The sequence below is a fragment of the Phalangium opilio genome, unplaced genomic scaffold (assembly GCF_054372755.1).
Source record: "Phalangium opilio isolate 3A_F unplaced genomic scaffold, DU_Popi_V2 ptg000070l_1, whole genome shotgun sequence".
In the NCBI taxonomy this organism is placed as follows: domain Eukaryota; kingdom Metazoa; phylum Arthropoda; class Arachnida; order Opiliones; family Phalangiidae; genus Phalangium; species Phalangium opilio.
In genome coordinates, this window is record NW_028324182.1 from 5,425,634 (window position 1) to 5,444,954 (window position 19,321).

At 37.8% G+C, this 19,321-nt stretch overlaps 2 protein-coding genes across 4 annotated transcripts in view; one reads left to right on the forward strand and one right to left on the reverse strand.

Moving 5' to 3' along the window:
* Positions 1 to 19,321, reverse strand: part of in (inturned planar cell polarity protein) — a 191,778-nt gene that overhangs the window by 91,192 nt on the left and 81,265 nt on the right. The gene's annotated exons all lie outside the window — the stretch shown is intronic.
* The window catches only part of LOC149661238 (nephrin-like), a 171,647-nt gene that overhangs the window by 87,600 nt on the left and 64,726 nt on the right, over positions 1 to 19,321 (forward strand). Inside the window, exon 1 of one of the 3 annotated variants that reach the window (XM_089842705.1) lies at positions 17,369 to 17,399. The exons of the other annotated variants lie outside the window; for them this stretch is intronic. Coding sequence (XP_089698831.1) covers positions 17,384 to 17,399 — 16 coding nt within the window. The 5' untranslated portion in view covers positions 17,369 to 17,383. Of the gene's footprint in view, positions 1 to 17,368; positions 17,400 to 19,321 lie in introns of those variants that run through there. 3 annotated transcript variants of the gene reach the window in all.

Here is a 19,321-nt window from a genome sequence, read left to right on the forward strand (position 1 = left end):
TTTACCGGGGGTTTATTTGCTAGCGGATTTATGTATTAATTGAAATTAAACCTAAATCTCTCATCTGAACGGTTTGTTGATACCTTTAGAGTTGAATCGTATTTATGCACGCAACTATAGAGCAACGTAAGTAAGCCGATTTATAGGCGAGTCATATCTATTCGAGTCTCTCTTGTTTAACTGCCTCCAACTTGGCCAGGCTTTAATAGCTAAGAATATTCAGTAAATAATTTAGTGTGTTTTCCTTCGCAGGAACGGTAAGATTTTAGCCAAAATAAAATATAAATCAATTTAATATTTATTAGGAGTGAAAACAATTTTAGTATTCGTGCTAATAAAACTCCCCTTATTTGAAATTAAATAAAAAGGTGACTAATTTTTTAAGATAACCTGGGAAGAATCATGATACGTAACTAAAGTTTTAAAAGGATACAGAGTGTCTTCCTTCTTCTATTATCCCCTTCTGTTAAAAATACATTTAACCAACGCATTCAACGCTACGATCTAAGAAATAGCCTATTTTTCTTTCAGTTTTAAGCGATCAAAATCGAAAGGGACGTATATTTTCCTTCGCTGGTAAGAATACCAAACCATCCTTTTGTTGCACAGTAGTATGTAGTAGATTCACTGGTGTTGGTCGGTAGACTTTAGGGCGATTATATTCGAGTCACAACCCTCTGTAGTTTATTAATTATTTCAGGAGGTTACTTCGGTTCTTTTCAGGAGCAACCAGCCCAGCTCGCAACTTAAACTGTTATATTCCTTGAACTAATTTGTTTTTGGAAGCGACGCAGGTGGCGGCCTAATTTAGGGCCCTCTTAATTAGCGCGTAAACTTTCTCTTGTTTTATAATTTTAAAACTAACATCCCGAGGTGTGTGCGTAGAGGAAAAGGAGATCCCAAATATATATATTTACTCTGGCAACGTGAATTCATTCTGTAGTATTAAGAATATTTAATTTATAAAATTCCCTAAATGATTATCAAACTATACCTATACTCTTTTTGATTGAAAAGATGTTTCAAAACACAGGGTGCTCCAAAAAGGTTGAGTGGTTGGACCAAAGTATACAGTGGGCTCTGTGGGTCATTTTGAGACGAAAATGTTGGTATGACATTTTGCACTACAAGTTATCATTTACAAGTTATGATTATAGTGTTTAACGGATGGCCCCTTTTAATTTAAGGGAGTAATTGAAAGACAATGCTAATTTAATTAATGGGTCATCCGTAAAGCACTCAAATCATAACTAGTTTATTGTGGCCCTTAGGGCAAAATGTCATAGGTCATCTCGACTTGAAATAACACTGTATTTTGGTCCTACTACCATATAAACTGTATATTCTTTAGGATATTAAATTTACTCTTAATTATAATGTATTAAATACTCGCTTAGGCAATGAATTAATTATTTCAGAGCGAGCAGGAAGCATCGCGAGGGCGTTTAGTTCTATATACTAAATGATTCTTGCCTCGAGTGGGTTTAACGGAACCTTAATTTTCTTCTTAAATGGAATGTAGCATACCAATAGGAACCGTACGATTTTCCACTTAAAAATGCCCCTTTTCGTGCTAAATAATTTGGGAAAGGGCTATTTAAAGACGTACGCGACTCTAATCTCATCGCGTATAGCGCGTGTTTTACAATAAAAAGGCCCATCTACTTTGGCCGCTTTGGCGAATATGCTTGAACCGAATACTTTCAAATAATAAAGTGGATAAGCGTGTTTCCGTAATTTTGAATTTAAACGAGGCAAGATGCGCGAAATCCTAATTATTTGAACTAGCAACCGGGAAAACGTGCGTGAAGATTTTCTTTCTTTTTTTAACCTGCTTTAAACGCTTCTTTAGTTTTTTTTCTTCGTTTTATTTTATTTAAGAGATGAATCATTGTTTCTCGCTTGTAATTTAAGCCAGTGCCCGACTCCCGAGAGCTGCTAATCATCTCTCGTTAACCGATCTCGTTGATAATTGAATCCCGAACGAAATTGGGGAAAACAGAAGAAGAGATGAGAACTGCCCCTAAGTTTTAAATGACCCTGATTTTTATTAATTTTTCAAGTTTTATTGGAGTTTTTTCTCATTAAGTGTCGATGAAATGTTTCAAGTTAAAAAATTCAGTGTTATTTGAGTGCAATTTCGAAATTTTTTCGTGAGACCTTTCGGTACTCTTTTTAGAGACGCTATCCACGAGACGTTATTAAATTTTCATTGTTGAAATTCGCATTTCTATTTCTTAGAATCATTTCCTATTCCATTTTTGAAAAACCTTCAGCACGAAATGTTTTTTCCGAAGCGTGACATGCCTTAATAACGAGATTAAACATATTTACGATATATGTGTCGAGACAAGATTGACTCACTTCAGATTAATAATTAATATATCTCACTCGTGGTAGAATAATTTAAAAGTCTATAGCTAACATTCAACAGATACCCTTTACTATTTTACTATGTTTTCGTGAGAAAAACAAAATGTAATATTCAAAAACGTTAAAAATTTGGTCAACTTAACGATGGTACTGTGGATAACATTACATTTTTCATCGCTCTTCTATAAAGCCTGTGTATAGTAATATTATTATGTCGAGTCTTCTGGTCCGGGCAATAGTGTTCTTAATCTTAATAGGTTTTAAATATTCAGAACGGCGCTTCCCGCAGGCGAGGCGTATACAAGACTCCGAGGAACGAAAGGGTGTTTTAGATTTCCTATCTAGCTTTGATTTGTTGATACCTATCAGGTCTGCTCATAAATATTTAATTCGGCGATTCCCGATATAAAATTTTCTAGGCTCTCGCCAAAGTTTGCTGGCAGCTAGCCGCTTCGTGTGTTGGACGTATAGAGTTCGCTCTACGGCGAACCCCGTTTAATATTGAAAGCGCGTTCGGTTAGGTTCGGCTCGTCACGAAACGATGCCGAGCTGCTAACCTTATACTTTGTAGATGAAATTGTTGAGGTCCTTGAAAAATTATTATGGCTAGTTTTCGCTGACGAAAATCATCGCTTCTAGCGATTCCGAACCATCCAATCTATTCTACTACATACGGATATAAATATAGAGAAGGGCATAGGATCGTGCTAGCATCTAGCAAAGAAGCGCGGGGAGTTCGTGGCAGTTTAACTAAGCGGAAGATTTTCGGAAGAAGAATGTGGATTGAAGGGAAGAAAAGGGCCATCCAGTTCTGGCCTCCGCCCTACCGTTCGCCCAACCTATATTCATGCAGATCCTAAACTTCTTTTTGCTTTTCCTTCTCCGAATATACTTCCTCCTTCTCTCCGTCGACTTTTGTCGTCTCTCCTTCCAATAACTCTTCCACTTCGAGTCAGGAAAAAAAGAGGTATTGTTAAAGAAAAAGAAAAAAAACCTCTATAGGGATTTTTCGCTCTCCAGCGGTCCAACGATATTGGGTCTTCAAAATTTAGCTCGCACGCCTTTTGGTGAAGGGAAAAGGTTACGTGTATATTTTCCCCGCACGTTTTTGGCACAACTCACGAGATGTGTGTGTGTGTTTTTTTTACCACCACGCGCATTTGTATCCCTAGTTAAATTGACAGTGATTTAGGCCTACATTCTCAAAGGACAACTTCGTTAACTTAGTTTTTGGGCTTTGGATGAGGATTTTAAAAGAAATTGAACTTTTGCCATAAATTGTTATTACTTTTATCCTTTGTTGGTTGATGAAGTTGTTTTCTGGAGCCTATTTTCCTGGTGCGTAGGCTTTACCAATTACAACTTGTTTACTACTGTTTGCACCAAAACAATTCTTGGAACAATATAGAGTAATATTGATAGGAAGGCGTAGGCGAGCTTTAATGAAACGAGGAAAATTGCCCCATATTCCCTGATCGGATTTGTACTGTATATAGTTGACTTTATCAGAAGGAATATGATGTAATCCTAGACATACACGTTGCAGTTAAGCCTTTCTGTAAATCCTTTAGAAACGACAGTGTTAAAAAGGCTTATATCTAAAATTAAAGAAGAAAAAAAAAGGTATCAAATGGAGGCTAATCTGTCCATTGTTTTGGGTGGTTTTTCCCGCCCTCTGTTATATATAGCGCCGCCTTGGGATACGTGGAGGATTGCTGCGAAGTAATAAGGGTTTCCCGGGGCCAAATTAGCAGAGGCGGTGGTTCGAGCGACCAAATCCCTAAAGCTCCCAGCGCGCCAGTTCCTTCGAAGCTGTAGCGTCTCCACGTCCTCGTCCTCGTCTTCGCTCCTTGGGATAACTGGGAGTTTGGGATTCTAGTAAGCTTAGCTAAACATCCAATAGTCAAGGAACTAAAGGAGGAAAGCCGTTTAATAAACCAAACTGGATAGCGTGATAACTCTTTCGTCGCTTCACCGCGTCTATAAGAACGTAAATTCCCATATCAACCCTTGCTAAAGTAAACGCGGTGTTCGGAAACACTATCCCCGCGTACGAATAACCGCGCGCGGAATATTATTATGGAAATCGTGGAGAGACAGAGTTTACGCTGGATTCAGCCTTGATGAAACCTGAAATGTTTCAAAAACAAACCCTTAAGGCTGGCACTTATATATTAGGCTTCTTCCCAAAGGAACGCGTTCATTTTATCCGAGTTAACGAAGCGACGTTAGACACTGTCAATTTATACGTATTCGCTTATAAGTTGGACATGCATGGTTCATACTGTATATTCCTATCGCAATTTCCAGGCAAGTTTTTTTTCGGTATCCCATTTTTGGTCGCATCTGTCGATCGACTTGCCTACGTTGTATGAACCAAAAAAGATATTTTTTCTGTCCCTGTCGATCCTCTTTATCCTCTCTGTTTTTGGGGACGATGCAGCTGCATGGCCACTATACTTCTTCGATTGTCTCTGTTTCAACACTGTCCGACTCTTTCTTTCTTTCTTTTCTTCTTACTTTTACTTAGTTCATCCTCTGGATGCTACTGATAACTAGAACACTCTTAGCATGAGTTGGTATGAACCGGAGTGCGAAATGCTTATTAATGGAACGGTCTATCATTCGTGAAAGTCCTCCTAGATGAGGAAAATATTTTTTTTTATTCTTTCTAATATATTTAAGAATATTAAGGTTTTTCTTGTTTGAAAGCTAAATATCGGCATGATCCTTTGAAAATAGGTTAAAACAGGAAACGTCTCGTTAGTCCATTAGTCATTAGAAAAGTTCTTTGTAGTTCTAGACCGAGAAAACAGAGTAGGCTTGAAAGAACATCAAAGTAAATTTTCAAAAAATTTGTAAGGAATTAGTTTACTTAGACTCGGTTATATTTAGCGTGGTACTTACGAGGACCTACTCCGTTTTCATCAACTCATGGTGATGTGATTGTTAGGCGAAAATCCCTAAGCCTTTGCTTCCTCCGTAGTAGTACGCTTAGCGATATTGCGTTCTGTGATTGGAAATGAAGCCTTAATAAAAAGAGAGAAAGAAAATTACCCCGCTAGTTTCTTTTGGCTTGGCTCAGGAACTTCTTCTTCCGTTCTAATCTCCTCCCGGAGATCTCGATTAAGACTAGTCGCTGAATTAGGAATTAGGATGGGCGACCGAGCGTAGGAAAAAGAGGGCCCAAACCATCCATGGCAAGCTCTGGTTAGCCCATACATTCCTCTTCGCCCAATATACTCTTTCGCTAAGACGAGCGTACACCTTCCTTCCTTTGGAATAACCCTTTCTCACTGCTGCTCCGCATCTTCCTGAATTCCTATAAATCTTTACAATCTTCCCCAGTAGTTAGAAGTAGAGACTGATGGATTTGTAAAGTAATTCACGGCAAATGTTGTGGTGTGTTGCTTACCATACATTCAATTGGTTTCCTTTTGAAGATGTAATTTTGATTAGGAAATGCTTTCGGCTCTAAACTAAAATTATCTTGAGCAAATTTTAGATAATCAATATACTCGGGATTCATCCAATTCGATCCAAACTTTGAGAATACTCGACTTTATCATATCTTTTATTTCTCCTTGACACTGGGAGTTACATTTTAAACGCGAATGAAAGTGTACGCGCGCGGTACAAAGTGAATACATTAAATCGAGCTCTTGAATATTATTAGACTTTTCCCTTCGTTGTTTCGGAGCTGAATGTATCGGTATAACTCTATCCACTTTGTATGCTAATTTCCTAGACGAGAACGGCGAGAGTAGCTCTCCCCCGCAGTTTTACGATTCAAATTAACTCGCTGCCCAAATCTGCTATTACTATATTCTTGCAGAGCATTCATGAATGCCTTTCTAATATACATGATGTATATATATTAGCGAATTCTCTAGAACACCATGATGAAATTAGTATACAGCGAGCTTTATTAAATAAGGATGGGTGTTTTTTTATCATTTAGATTTGTAGCTATCAAACTAAAGCCTTTGAATCAATTAGTGGGTGTTCCCCTATACGTTTTTCGGTTACGGTAAATTCCAGGACCTAAACCTGTTGACATTGTACACCAGCACGTGGAATGTTTCGTATACACTAGCAGAGTTTGAACTTAATTGCCCCCCTTATTTTCAGCACGCTATACATACTGTTAGAAGTAGTTAAAACCTAAGTTATCAAATGTTTACGTCAAAATATATCCGGGAAGAATTGGGGACGTCGCGTTAATTTGATATGTAATTTCGGTGTTCCTCTTCTTTCCCTGGTATATTTAACCACCGCTAGTGAAGTCCGGACGCGCGGTTTGAGGCCGCGGGTAAACATTCGTTTAATTACTTACCACCATCGTGCTAGGCTTAACAACGACTTATAGCGAGTCTATCATCCCTGAGTTTTCCCGCTCTTTTCTAGGAATGGAAGGAGCTGTAGACTTGCAGGGGTAGCTACGTTCGTTCGTTCAGTATAAGATCCCTGTCACGAAAACGTTATATAAACCGAGTCAGTGTATTATAAACGAAGAGGAGGATTTTAGGAGTAGTATTGTGGAAAGAGAGAGAAAGAGGATATTTTGCTACGCTTATAAATCAAAGGCTTAACGGGAATTGTCACGCGCAACTAGTCTATATAATATACACTAGCTCCTTTCATATTTTGGCGTCTTTATTAGCTTGGCATTTTGGTTTATCGCACGTGCACCAAGTAGAGCGCGCGAAAAATGAACCATTTCGACGTAGTATCATACACGCCTTTTCTTTTAAAAGTTTTAAATAGTAAAAAAGCCTGTAAACTTTGTCACTTCATCAAACGCCTCTAGAATATTCGTGACGCCATATTCGTGACCTTTCCTTCGCATACATTCTCTACCATCCGATCTTATTATGTCACACCGTGCCTCCTTTCTCATCTTTCCTGACTTAATTACTTGGGGCAATCAAGGAAGTAGCTCGTTTTCTTCCTTTTTTTTCTTCTCTCGTTTCCTTTTAAAGAGAACTCTATTTTGGGTTTAAAGGACCAGTATCTTTTCAAGATCTAGAAAAAAAAAGGAGAGAAAAGAGCCCGATGAAAAGCAAAAGAAATCAATTAGAAATTAGAAAACGGGGAAAGAAATAAAAACGAGACTGGCATCTTTGATGATATTGCTTTTTCTCTTGTAAAGAAAGAAAAAACTCCTTCTGGCATGGCTTAGAATTTTATATGGTCCTTTGAGAGATTTTTTTAAAGTAAATAAATACCTATAGCCCACCCTTTTTAATTTACCTATTCTGTATTCAGTTTCTCTTCCACTATTTTTATGTTAGTTTTCAATTCATTATCTCAGAGTAGAATATAATATTGTTAATTCCATTAAATTTAGCTAATTTACTAATACCGTAAGTTTATATGTTCCATAAGTATGACTTTTCTTGTGCTTCGTATTGCTAGAGACTTAATGAGAGCTAGTTCGAAAACGACGGAAGCGAAAAATTGAATACACTCGGTTTTGCACTAAATCTTCCTATTTAGTCTGTACTAAGCCTTTGTAAGCGTCTCACTAGGCGTCGCTTTACGAGAATCTATGACGTTTCATCTACGTCGCTACATGACAAGCTCCAGTTTGTAACTAGTAACAAACTTATGGAACAGATCTTATGAGCTTATGCTAATATTGTGTTATGAAAAATATGTAAAAATATACGCATGTATAGAAAATGAAACTTTAGCTCCATAAAACTTAAAACTTAAAACTTCTTTCTTGGTTTAATATACGTCTATTTTCCGAGAAAATCAGATTCCACCAAATCTTTCCGCACCAAAAATAAAGAAAAACTTTGTTTTATACGGCTATAAAAGCCTCTCTGTTATAAATCTGCAGGATATCAAAATCTATTTTGGACATTTTGATCCAGCTCGTGGCGCCAAATATTTTTCCATAACTTTATATAGAAAATCCTCGCGATGATGACCGTCCTACAAAATCATTCCCCATAATATATACCGAAACACCATTTTGTTGGTGGTGTTTTTGTTCTCAATATAATACGTGCGCCAAATACCATTCATTGTGGTTTTTAGAGTCCGAATCCCAAAGCCCAACTTTAACCCTAATGTAACGTCGGATATTTTTTACCAACAAGAGCTATATATGAAGTGTATAAATCCAGAGAAAGTACAGAAAAAGTCTAAATTATATTGGGGAAAAATGTTTCATGGTCTTTTGTCAATATTGCGCATATCAAAGTAGGCTTAGCGAGTTAGGACTGGCTGCTGCTGGAGTATTGGACTGAGCAGAGCATCCTTATCTATTTGCTTAAACTTCCTCCCTCTTTTTCGTGTTTGAGTTAAAGTGGGCTGCGCTGAATATCTGCATACAAACGGAAGACTAAATTAAAAAAAAATCTGTAAATACTATCTTACAGCAAAATCGTGGTATATTTGGAGAATAAGCTTATAGGAAGATACGTCATTTTTGGTATAAAATTGAGTTAGGACTAGCGGAAATGATGTTGATAGCGTCGGGGAAGAAGTAGAAATAGGTCCTCGGTTTATTAGATTCTTGCAAAAGGCTTTCCCTCGCTCTTACGCAAACATTCATCACTATATTTCATCCTCTTGTAGTTCTCTCACTTTTTCTCCATTTTTGCTCCGCGTAAGATGTGGAAATTCCAAGTAGTTTTTTTAGTTAATGCTTGCCTTTCTTGGGTTAATTATTTCTCGGGTTTTGTGACACTATAATATTTAACACCCTTTTGGTTAAACGTCATTGGAGCATATTTTCGAATAGACAGATTTTTCTGACACTGTACCAAAATAAGCCTCTTTGCTTTTTCATCAATTTTGAAGTCGGGATGCAGCCGTATTTTACTCACTTTTCACACGAAACCGTGAACGTGGTTTAAGTTAACGTTACGTTATACGCTAATGTAAATTTTGTTCTTATCTCGCCCTCACTTTATTCCCCATGGATCCTCGTACAAATTCTTCTGGATTTTTGTGAAAAATAGTCCAAATTTCGGAACTTCCCCGGGGTTTTTGATCAATGCATTTTTGATATTTCTCTTTTCCAGTCGGACGCTTTCGTCTACATTTATTCTCAAATTGTTCCAGTTAATACGTACGAAGGTGAATTAGATAGAATTTCGTTCCGTTTTTTATCCATAATCTTCTCAGTATCTGTATTCACTGGGATAAGTTGAATAGATTAAATACGTAAGAATATATACATATATATATATCAAGAAGGGGTGTGAATTGGGGCATGATGCTTGTGCGTAGGAGTTCCGGTCATAGATATCAGATTGTAACGCGAGTTTCGCCATACTCTTTATGTTGGCTAGGGAATGCTTGTGTATTTATGAAGGTATAATTCTCGTATCTATGGTTCTAGACTAGGCTATACTTCGGGGCGTATTATGTCAACAGATATCAATAATCCTAGCGGAATAGTAATCGAGGGAGAGCCTCTAGTGCTGCAGTTATATCCTCAGATTCTGTAAGTTATTGGGGTTTTGGATCCACTGGAATCCATCACTGGAAGGGTGAACGTTGGACCAATGGGGCCTAGTGCCTCGCGTAAAATTGATATTCCTATTTAATACAGAGTCTTTCCCGCGTGGCTCTCAAATAGGGGAGGCCCATTTTGAATCTAGGTATTCACGTTCTAGGGACCCAACCCCTCTATTCTTCACGAAGCGGATTTTAAAAGGCTCCAACCTCTCATCATTTATTACCGCGATGAAGACCTTTAACCTCCCAAGCTCTTAAATTTATGACCCTTTCAAACTCGGCCTAACTTAAAAGAGAAATTACTCTCAAAATGCGAACCGAAAAGCCTATAGGAATTTGTTGGCTTTGTTGTTATAAACTCAAATTTACTTGATCAGGGTGGGCCTACAGTTAAAATTAGACTTCGAATTGTTTTAATTTATTTACATTTAAGAAGCACTCTAATTTAAATTAGGGTTCAAAACTTTGAAGTCCATGATTTATTTTAGTTATACTAATTTTGCAGATAATTGCGCTGAAGGATCTTTGGTCCCATTGCCCTGACATGATTTAAAAAACCTCTAGTTTCCAAGGTTAAACCCTCCTTCTTAAACCTTGACCTCATTACGTCAATACCCAAAACTCTTCTTCGTAAAACTTCTCAAACATGCCATCAAAGTCCCTAAAGTACTTTTGCGTCATTTTTTTTACTTGTAAGAAACGGAGACTTTAACAATACCTCAGGGACATATATCCTCATTAGATGATGGCGTCTTATAAAAAATTGGTCCCAGAAAAAAGAGTCGACCCTTCTCTTTCGTAGCACCCGCCCCCCTGACGCGTTTTGCACCCCCACGTGTCATTCCTATGAAGCCATAATCATCTTCATCTTACGGAGCTATAAGGCAGGACCCAAAAACGTGGGCTTTCATTATGACTCGCCCCACTAGGTATTATGGCGTCCAGGGTGTTCTTGGGGACCGTTCCCGATAGATAGGTGTGTGTGCAGAGACGGGAGAAGGGAAAACCGTTGGAGCAAAAGAAAACGTGAGTGTATAGGATGTTGGGAGGGTAGAATCTGAAGGGCTTATCCCGGACTGGGCAAATATCGCTCCTTGACAGAGCGATCCGTCAAACGGCGAGGACGTGATGTCACTTTGCCGCTCTACAGAATCACGGCCTAGCTGGCCTTAGCTCCAGGAGCACCCTTCCTTTAACTCCACTCTCTCTCTCTCTCTCCTATAGTTTCAGCTCCTAAAAAACATATAGAGGAAAGAGAGTATCCCCATTCTTTTAGCTCTATGGATATATATATTACATCCCGTAGTTTGTACCAACTCGAGATAACAGCGTGTGAAAGACCTACAGGTATCTATGTGGGTTTTCTCGACTTGACTTTAGCAGAAAATCATTATTTGGAGTGTATACAATATTCACTTAAAACAGTATGCTTATCTAACTTTTTAACGAGGTAAGCGAAAATGCTCAGAGCCATATGGGGTGACATAAAGCGTATTTGTTGTGTGAGGCTTGCAATACAACTGAGATTAGGACCATTGCGTTTTAAAGTATGACAAAGATGGCTCGTTGTACTTCAAGCTACACACTTTTTTCCCTGTAGAATAGTTAAAGATGTCGCTGAATTCTGGGGATGGGATGACCATGGAACTTTGCCTCCCTTTCTGACGTGGGCAAGAAGGAACCAAACCTCATTTTGGGTAAAGACCACGTATAAGACCCTTAAAGGACGTAATGTAGTTGGCCCCGGTATGTTTTCTTGCCATCAAACCCCCCCCTCCTTGTTACACGATTGTACACTCTTCCTCCTCGGTTATATAACTATGAGATCTACCCTAGGCGACAACCGTGTACTTCTTGCCTAATAATCCTATATAAAAGGACAGGAGACTCGGACACGGAAATTTGAAGAAACCTTGAGGAGGGACTGGTCACTTGCCCAAGGCATAAATCACAAATCTTTAATAATAACGATCATATCTGAAAATATCTTAATAATCTTAAGAGTGCATACCTCCAGAATAGCGATTTCGGTTTGGCTAAGTGCGTGCCCATCCTCTTGAGAACTCAAAATCCCGCGCATCTAAGGTATACACGCGTTTCTTCGGTTCCTCTCCATCCTCTTCTTGGATTCCCCGTGTGTCTCTTTGGGATGTATATTGTCGATTTTCGTAGCGTCACACGGAATTAGCCATCACGAACCCCATGCACTACCGAATCAAACTCGATCACTGCTCGGAAATTTGCTTCCCTTCGGGCCGTATAACTATATACCCAGTTTTCCCCGGCGCCTTTTCAAAATTACCACGCGCTTTCCCTGGGAACGTGATGGTGGTGGTGACGGAGGCTCTCGTTTTATTACACAACGCCTACGTATATTATCCGCCCCCGCTTAACTTATTTTCATACTCCGCGCGTGAGTGAAAAATATTTTTAACACGTTTATCCTGGAAGGCGGAATTCCCCCGAAATTTTCAATGTCGAGCTTATAGGAAAACCCCCTGCTTAAGGTTAAAATTTCCCCTCCCAATTTTCTTAGTTTTCTCCTATAAACTTCCTATACGTAAAAATCGACTTATTGATTTTTGTACTTCTTTGTTTCATACCATTTTAAAAGGAGAGTTCGTTTTTCTTGAAGGATTTCGACAGCCTAGCTGGCTAGTTTGCTAGCTAAAAAATTAAGATCATATTCTTTGCTTAATCAAAGAAAAAATGAACCTCAGCAATTTTTTTTTCTCCTCTTAAATTTTTCTTCTCAAGTTCTGACTTTGATTACGTATCATCCGGTATCATCTCATTCTTAGAATGCTGCATTTTAGAAAAGGGACCCAACTCCATCCCTTACTTTAAACGTAATGTAAACTACAAATGGTATGAATTTTAATTCTACCCATATAGTGAAATTCAAAACTCTAAGAGAATGGTGGAACGGGATGAGATGGGTACCCTTAATTTTTTTCCACTTTATTTCTTCTGGCTCTTATTTAAAGTGTTCCCTTTCATTTTTTTTCATCCCCTGAAATATCTCAAGGGTTTTTTTTATTATTTAACTTGGGTGTGACTCCTTTAGGATTTCAATGAATAATTGATTTTTCAACCCCTGTTTGAATATATGTCTGCGAAACTAAAATTAAAACACTTAAGCGTTAAATTTCATCCGTTAAGTATTAACCAATAGAAGTTAATTTCTTAAAGTGTAATAAAGGCCCTTTTTTAATCGAGATTTTCATGATCAAAAATTATAAGCTTTCATCAGAAGAAAATGAGCTCATTTTCTTCTGCTTTCATAGATTTTTCCTGAATTAATTTCCAAATTTTATAATTCAAATCTTTACTTTCTTAAATGGATTTCTTATTAAACGTGCAATTAGTTATAGGGTGCGTTGACTTTTTGCCTACCCCGTACCGGATTCATTCACTGTTAAATTGCGGTGCTCAACAAAACAGTCCAACCCAAAGGAGATAGCCAAAAGTTGAAAAAAAAAAAAAAAAAAAATTACCAAAATTTGCCGTCTCTTCTTACTGGGGTCTATACTGTATTTTTTTTTCTACAGTATTTCTTCTGGGTTTTTCTTTTTGGTAGAATCTTCTCGGACGGTTTCTCTCGCTAGGGGGCCCTTGTCTTTTTATACGAGCGCGTCTCTTCTTTATTAGGCCAAATTCCTAATGGACTAATTAGCGGTAAAGCTTAGAGAAGCGATTTTTGACCCCCCTCCCCCCATTTTCTAAGACGAGGGGGAAATGGGATTTAGTTCAGAGAGAGAGTTGAAAGAAGAAAACTGATCTTAAAAAAGGCTGTGTATGGATTGTGTTAAATAAAAGGGAAAAGGAAACCAGGGGAATAAAGATGATAGCGAAGGAGAAAAGGAAAAAATTGGGATTATTTTCTTTTGGAGTTTTCCGGGCCTGGCCCTTACTATTTTTTTTGCGTTAATGCTTGCATTGACGACTCTCATTTCGAAGCTTATTCCACACGCCTAAAAATAGCGCCATATTTTTGTTTCCCGCGCTTTTCGTTCGTTGTGAGATGGAAAATACTGGTTTTCGGAATCATCTAGGTTTTTTTATCGCGCGTGTTTCGGGTCCTTGGAAGCAGCGGAGGAATAAAGGATTATTTAAGAGTGTAGCGAAGCGTCAAATATTTTTGTTGCTTGTACTTGCAAAGTACGCGATTAGCTACAATGGCCCGCAGCTACTCTAATTAGCGTTCCGAATTTGTCTCCCAAAATTATCCAAGCATCTCGGAGGAGACGAATCCAGCCAACCTTGGCCTTAAACGTATTATTCTAAAAAAGAGTTCCTATGGATGATTTTGTTTTTAAGCTTACTTAATTCTCAGAAGTTCAATTAGAAACGTATAAACGTGCATGGTTCTAAAAATATTGAAAGCGATAAAAGTTTTTATAACGCGAGAGAGAGAGAGAGAGAGAGAGAGAGAGGAAATGAAGGGGAAAGTAAGAGAAAACGATATTCTTTGGGAAGAAAAATCTTTAATTACCAGATATCCGCTTTTATCCTTCACTTAATTAAAAGAGAAAATATTAATCCTAAGACTAAGAGGATTAAGTAACTGCGCGCGAGAGAAATGACCAAGGAGGAGAGGAAATAAAATACCCTACCACGTCTTAATTACGAAGAAAAGGGGCGGCACTTTCCTTTTATCTTTCCAATAAACTTGGTTTTGAAATTAACGTAATTCCTAATTTTTAAAAAAGGATTTGAATTTGAGCTAAAGAGGCGCCTTTTATTACTAGGTTAGAATCTGCGAGTTTAGACTTATGACAGTAAAGTAGACCTCTAACCATATATAAGTAAACATACTGTCAAAATAAGAATGTTTGCCCATTCTTAACTCTTTATACAATGTTGCACCATACAACGTAAAAAGTTTTATCCTGTGGCTGGTTAGTAAACATAAGTATACTCCTTTCTCCGAAAGAAACTCGAAATCTCGATGGTGTGATTCTTTCAAAACTTGGAGAACAAGGACATTATTTTCTAGTGTACCTTAAATATATTACTTTGTATAAAGTAAAACTAAATTTCTTAACTCCTCGTATATTTCAAATACCTTACAAGTTTCTTTAGACGAAATGAGAAGGTCCTATACGTTTATATACCTCCATCCTTTTTCCTTAACAAAACAAAACAGAAAAGGAAAACTGAGAAGAAAAAGGCCGAAGAATAGTCTAGAAGGAAACTAGAAAAAAAAGGGTTTCTTTTCAAAACTATCCCGAGTGTGTGTTTTCTTCAGGAATAATTTTGCATTTCAAATTAAATGTAGCGTGATAGAAAAACAATATCTACTCTATTCTTTCTATTCTTCTTTTCACTCTTCTTGTAAGAGTTTTTTTTCATCTCTTCTTCTTTCGCCTTCATCCGCTATCCTGAGGGAGTCGTCCTTATATAGTATTTCTTAAGGGTACCAGAACAAATTAAGCAAATTTACATGGCTGCTTCTTTCAACCTTTTTTTTTTCGGCCCCTCCAGAGATGGTTGAACGTACGATCACCAAATTGCAAGCGGAGAATAGAACACGATCTTAAGAATAAATTTAGGAATCTTAGTTTTGTTTTTGTTGCAAATTCGGGATGAAACGGATTTAATCCTTGTAGCGCGTAGGGAAAAATGGGCTTTAGGGGTTAAGGGACGTTGGATGGAAACTGGTCGTATAGTGGCGCGGCGCTTCCGCTTCTTCGTTCTCCATTCAACCTCGTTTCTTCCTCACCGCTTTTTACCTTCACCATGTCGAGTACGCCCATTAAGATGGCCCGAATTGGGTGCTAAGGCTTAGTGTATGTTACAGAGACATTTAATAGGATATTCCTTGTCCTCTGTTCTACTCTATTCGTGTTTCTGACCATGGATGGAAGACTCTTGGTGGAGAAGATGGAGGAGTAAAAAGATCTCTTCTACTGTAGGCTCTTTATTCTCTTCTCCCGTAGAAACACTTTTTCAATCAAGGTATTGAGTAAGAAAAGGAAAACTCGGTCGGCCAGCCAGCCGGGCATCTCGACAGAAAAGAAGAAATCAGGGCGCGCGCGATGGTCCGGACCATGCACGCGTCCCGTATATTATTACGTAGTATACTGTACATAGAAAAAACATTGACATAAACTAGTCTTCCTTTTCATGGATCTAGAACGTTCCTCGAAGATCATGTCCTAAAGTGAAAGAAACAATCGTGTCTTAGCCGTGTTGACGTCAGATGAAACGGAATGCGGAATAATTTTACGTCGTGAAATGAACTTTGGTTATGGTTCTACCTATGTCTACAAACCCATCGCGTTCGCCAACTCGGAAGACGTAACATTTTTTCTCTCTTCCTCTTTCTCTGTCTCTCTCTCGAGAAGCCTCGGGACGCGTTGACCCCTCGTGTCACCGGACTCTTCCACACCATCCCTGAAACTCTCTTAGCCCGCGAGTTCAGTTGGCCGCGCTGTCCGGGTCCCCGAAATCAATACGAGAGTAAAGGCGTGGTAGAAAGCCGGCCCCCTTTTATACGTTAGGGTATACGGAGCACGAAATCGGAACGGCTTTTAGGCCAACGTTGTATTGTACAGTTTCGCGTGGCCCTTAACATAATACACCCCTAACTTGTCCTCAACGTGTACTCGTACACACACTCCCGAGTAGAAAAGAGGAAACTGATTTCGTGCGATACGATTGCCGAGTTATATAATATCTCGATATATACCTTACACGCCTGTTTGTAAGGAAAAAGGTAGCGTAATGAGAACACGCGACCCCTACCTAGTATTTGCTATGTTCAACGTATAGTGAAAGGGGGTGGTGAAGTTCAACTCCTCGTTTACTTCCCAGATGACTTTACTTTCGTCATATACACGTGGTGGTACTATAGTAGAAGCCTTGGCTTAGCAGTTACTGCAATTCATACGTTCTCAAACTATACACGGGTTCTTGGTTTAAGTTCAAGGAATAAGTATCCCTTTGAAAATTCAAAATCGAATTGAAAAATATAATAGACATAGATACACAGGTTTTAACAATACTTGATAACGTAGCGTAAAATCTTTGCCTCTGGCGAGATAAACATTAATCCAACTGTGTTTTCCCACGCGATCAGTCAGTTAACCTTTTGTTTTGTTTATTAATGGACGTAGTGCGTAACTTTTGGTTTAATGACTCGTGTGTTTTTTTTTCTCTCTCTCTCTTTCTCTGCCCCATCTCCATCTCTCTTTGTTTTTCACGTTCAATTGAGTGCATGATAGTTGGCAAGAGAGAAGGTAAACAAGTTGATGAAATTAAATGTTATATTGTTTTTTGTTTTGGGTCTTTTAACCCCGTGTTGCGGCTAGTGAGAGGAATCGTGGTGGTGGTATTAATATAGCGAAGGGAGAGTGGTTTTGACTTCTTCCGAACCATTTCCTTCGCGGGCGACCGTCTGCTACTATTCAACCACGCTTGCTTCCTCTTTTTTTTTTTTTGGCTTCAATGGACTCTAATCGGTTCCCTCATTCCTCCTCTTTCTGAAGTATTAATAGGCGGCTTGGATCATGGGAACAAATAGAAAATGACTAAATGGAGGGGTAAGCGACTACGTCATTAGTCTATAGATCGGCCTTGCGTAGACGCAATCACTCGCGTGATTTCTTTCTGTCGTGTTGTAACGCTCTTTTTATCACCGCGCCAACTACCTCAGTTTAAACATCAGACGCTCGCATGGCAAAAAAATTAATTAATCTGGGTTTTGTTCGATGACTAAAACCAAATATTGTTTTTAACAAGTAAAAAAGCATGTCCCTCGTTTTAAGAAAATTATTTCACACCTCCTTCGTTAATACTTTTTAATTTCGACAATTGATAATGTCACGCGCGAGCTTTTAATGTAAACCGATTCGAAATTTCGTTAAATACTAAGCAATACAAGCTCGAGGTGTATAGTGTAAGGAAAAGTTCAGGTAACATAACAATATACCTTTAAAGAATGCCATTTTTCTAAATATAAAAGGAAAAATTTAAAAAAAAAAGTGAATGATCTCTTATTACAAAATAATTAGCATTTATTTAGTTTTAAAACGAGGACTACTGCGCCACCATTGGTTTAGTGGCGTCTGCTATCTAGAACCTCTTACACTACCTAGCCCTTACTTCTCTCAGCGTGTGAGAATTCAACCAATCAGGTAAGTGGTTCGGTTTAGCAGACGCCACCACTGTCACCACACCAATCCTCGTTTTTAAAAATCCTAATTATTTTTTCATAATTTTTCTTTTATACTCGGAAAAAGACCGTTCTTTTAAGGTAAAATGTTATGTTACCTGAACTTTTCCTTTAAAGATGAGCCTTTTGAAACCTACTTATTATTTTGCACCCGGTTTTATTATCGATCCCTGGTTGGTACACGGATTTCGTTTTACCGAGCGGGAAATCAACCAACCCTCCCTACAAATAACCGTATATGAAAACACGTACATACGTTTCTGTTCGTATAATTATTATTATATCGCATTATATTCTTTCTCGGACATACAAAAAACAACAATTTTAATCCCTAAATAATAATACCTTGTGTATTAAACCACCGAAAATAACACTGGTGTTAAATCAGTCTGGAAAAATGCTTACCCTGCCCTTTTAATGTTATTTTTGCAGACAGATTTGAATTTAATCCTGCGGAGTACAATGCCAAAACCTTTGCTTTATTCAGTGCACGGTATTGGTTGAATTAGATTTATTACAGTCTTTCATCCTACTCAATTCTAAATCATTTAATTTCATAGAGAATTCGGAGAATTTGTACGCTGGCATTTGATTTGCCTTGTCTAATTTTCAAATTCAAGTTTGAAGCGAGACGTTATTTTTGAAAAATGTATATGAACTGCTTGCGTAATAGAATATTTAATTAATAAACTTTAAATAAAGTTTTCAATTTGCTTTTCCATATAAGTCGGATATATTGTAAGTAATTACAAACATTACTAATTAGACTATACGTCTTGGAAGCGTATAATTTTCATTGAAAACTTATTTGAAATAGGAAATTTATTCAATTCTATAACAAAGTCGAAGACTATTTTAATTAAATTTTTCGAGTCAAAATATAGTAAAAGTTATACATCATTGTTGCTACCGTGTATATATATTAAAACAATTCAATTTCTAATTTATATTTTATCGTAAATATTTCGAAAACAAGATTTAAAAATATTATAACGAAAGGCATATCTTTTATCTTAGGTTTAGGAAAGTTAGGGGCGATGTACTACGTGAGTTTCTCATACCGAGTCGACTGCAGATGCTCTGATTTTTAATATACTTAATATATTTTAATGGTTGTATTAAAAGGGACTTATTTCGGGTTGAAACTAAGATTATTTTCGATGGTATATGACCGGAAATTCGGTTTTTAAAGACATCGTCTTAAAGAACATCTGCGGTATTCATCTCTAAAGATAAAGATGAGGAAAGGGATAAATACAGCGTGTAGGAAAGAAAGTGAAATCTATTAAT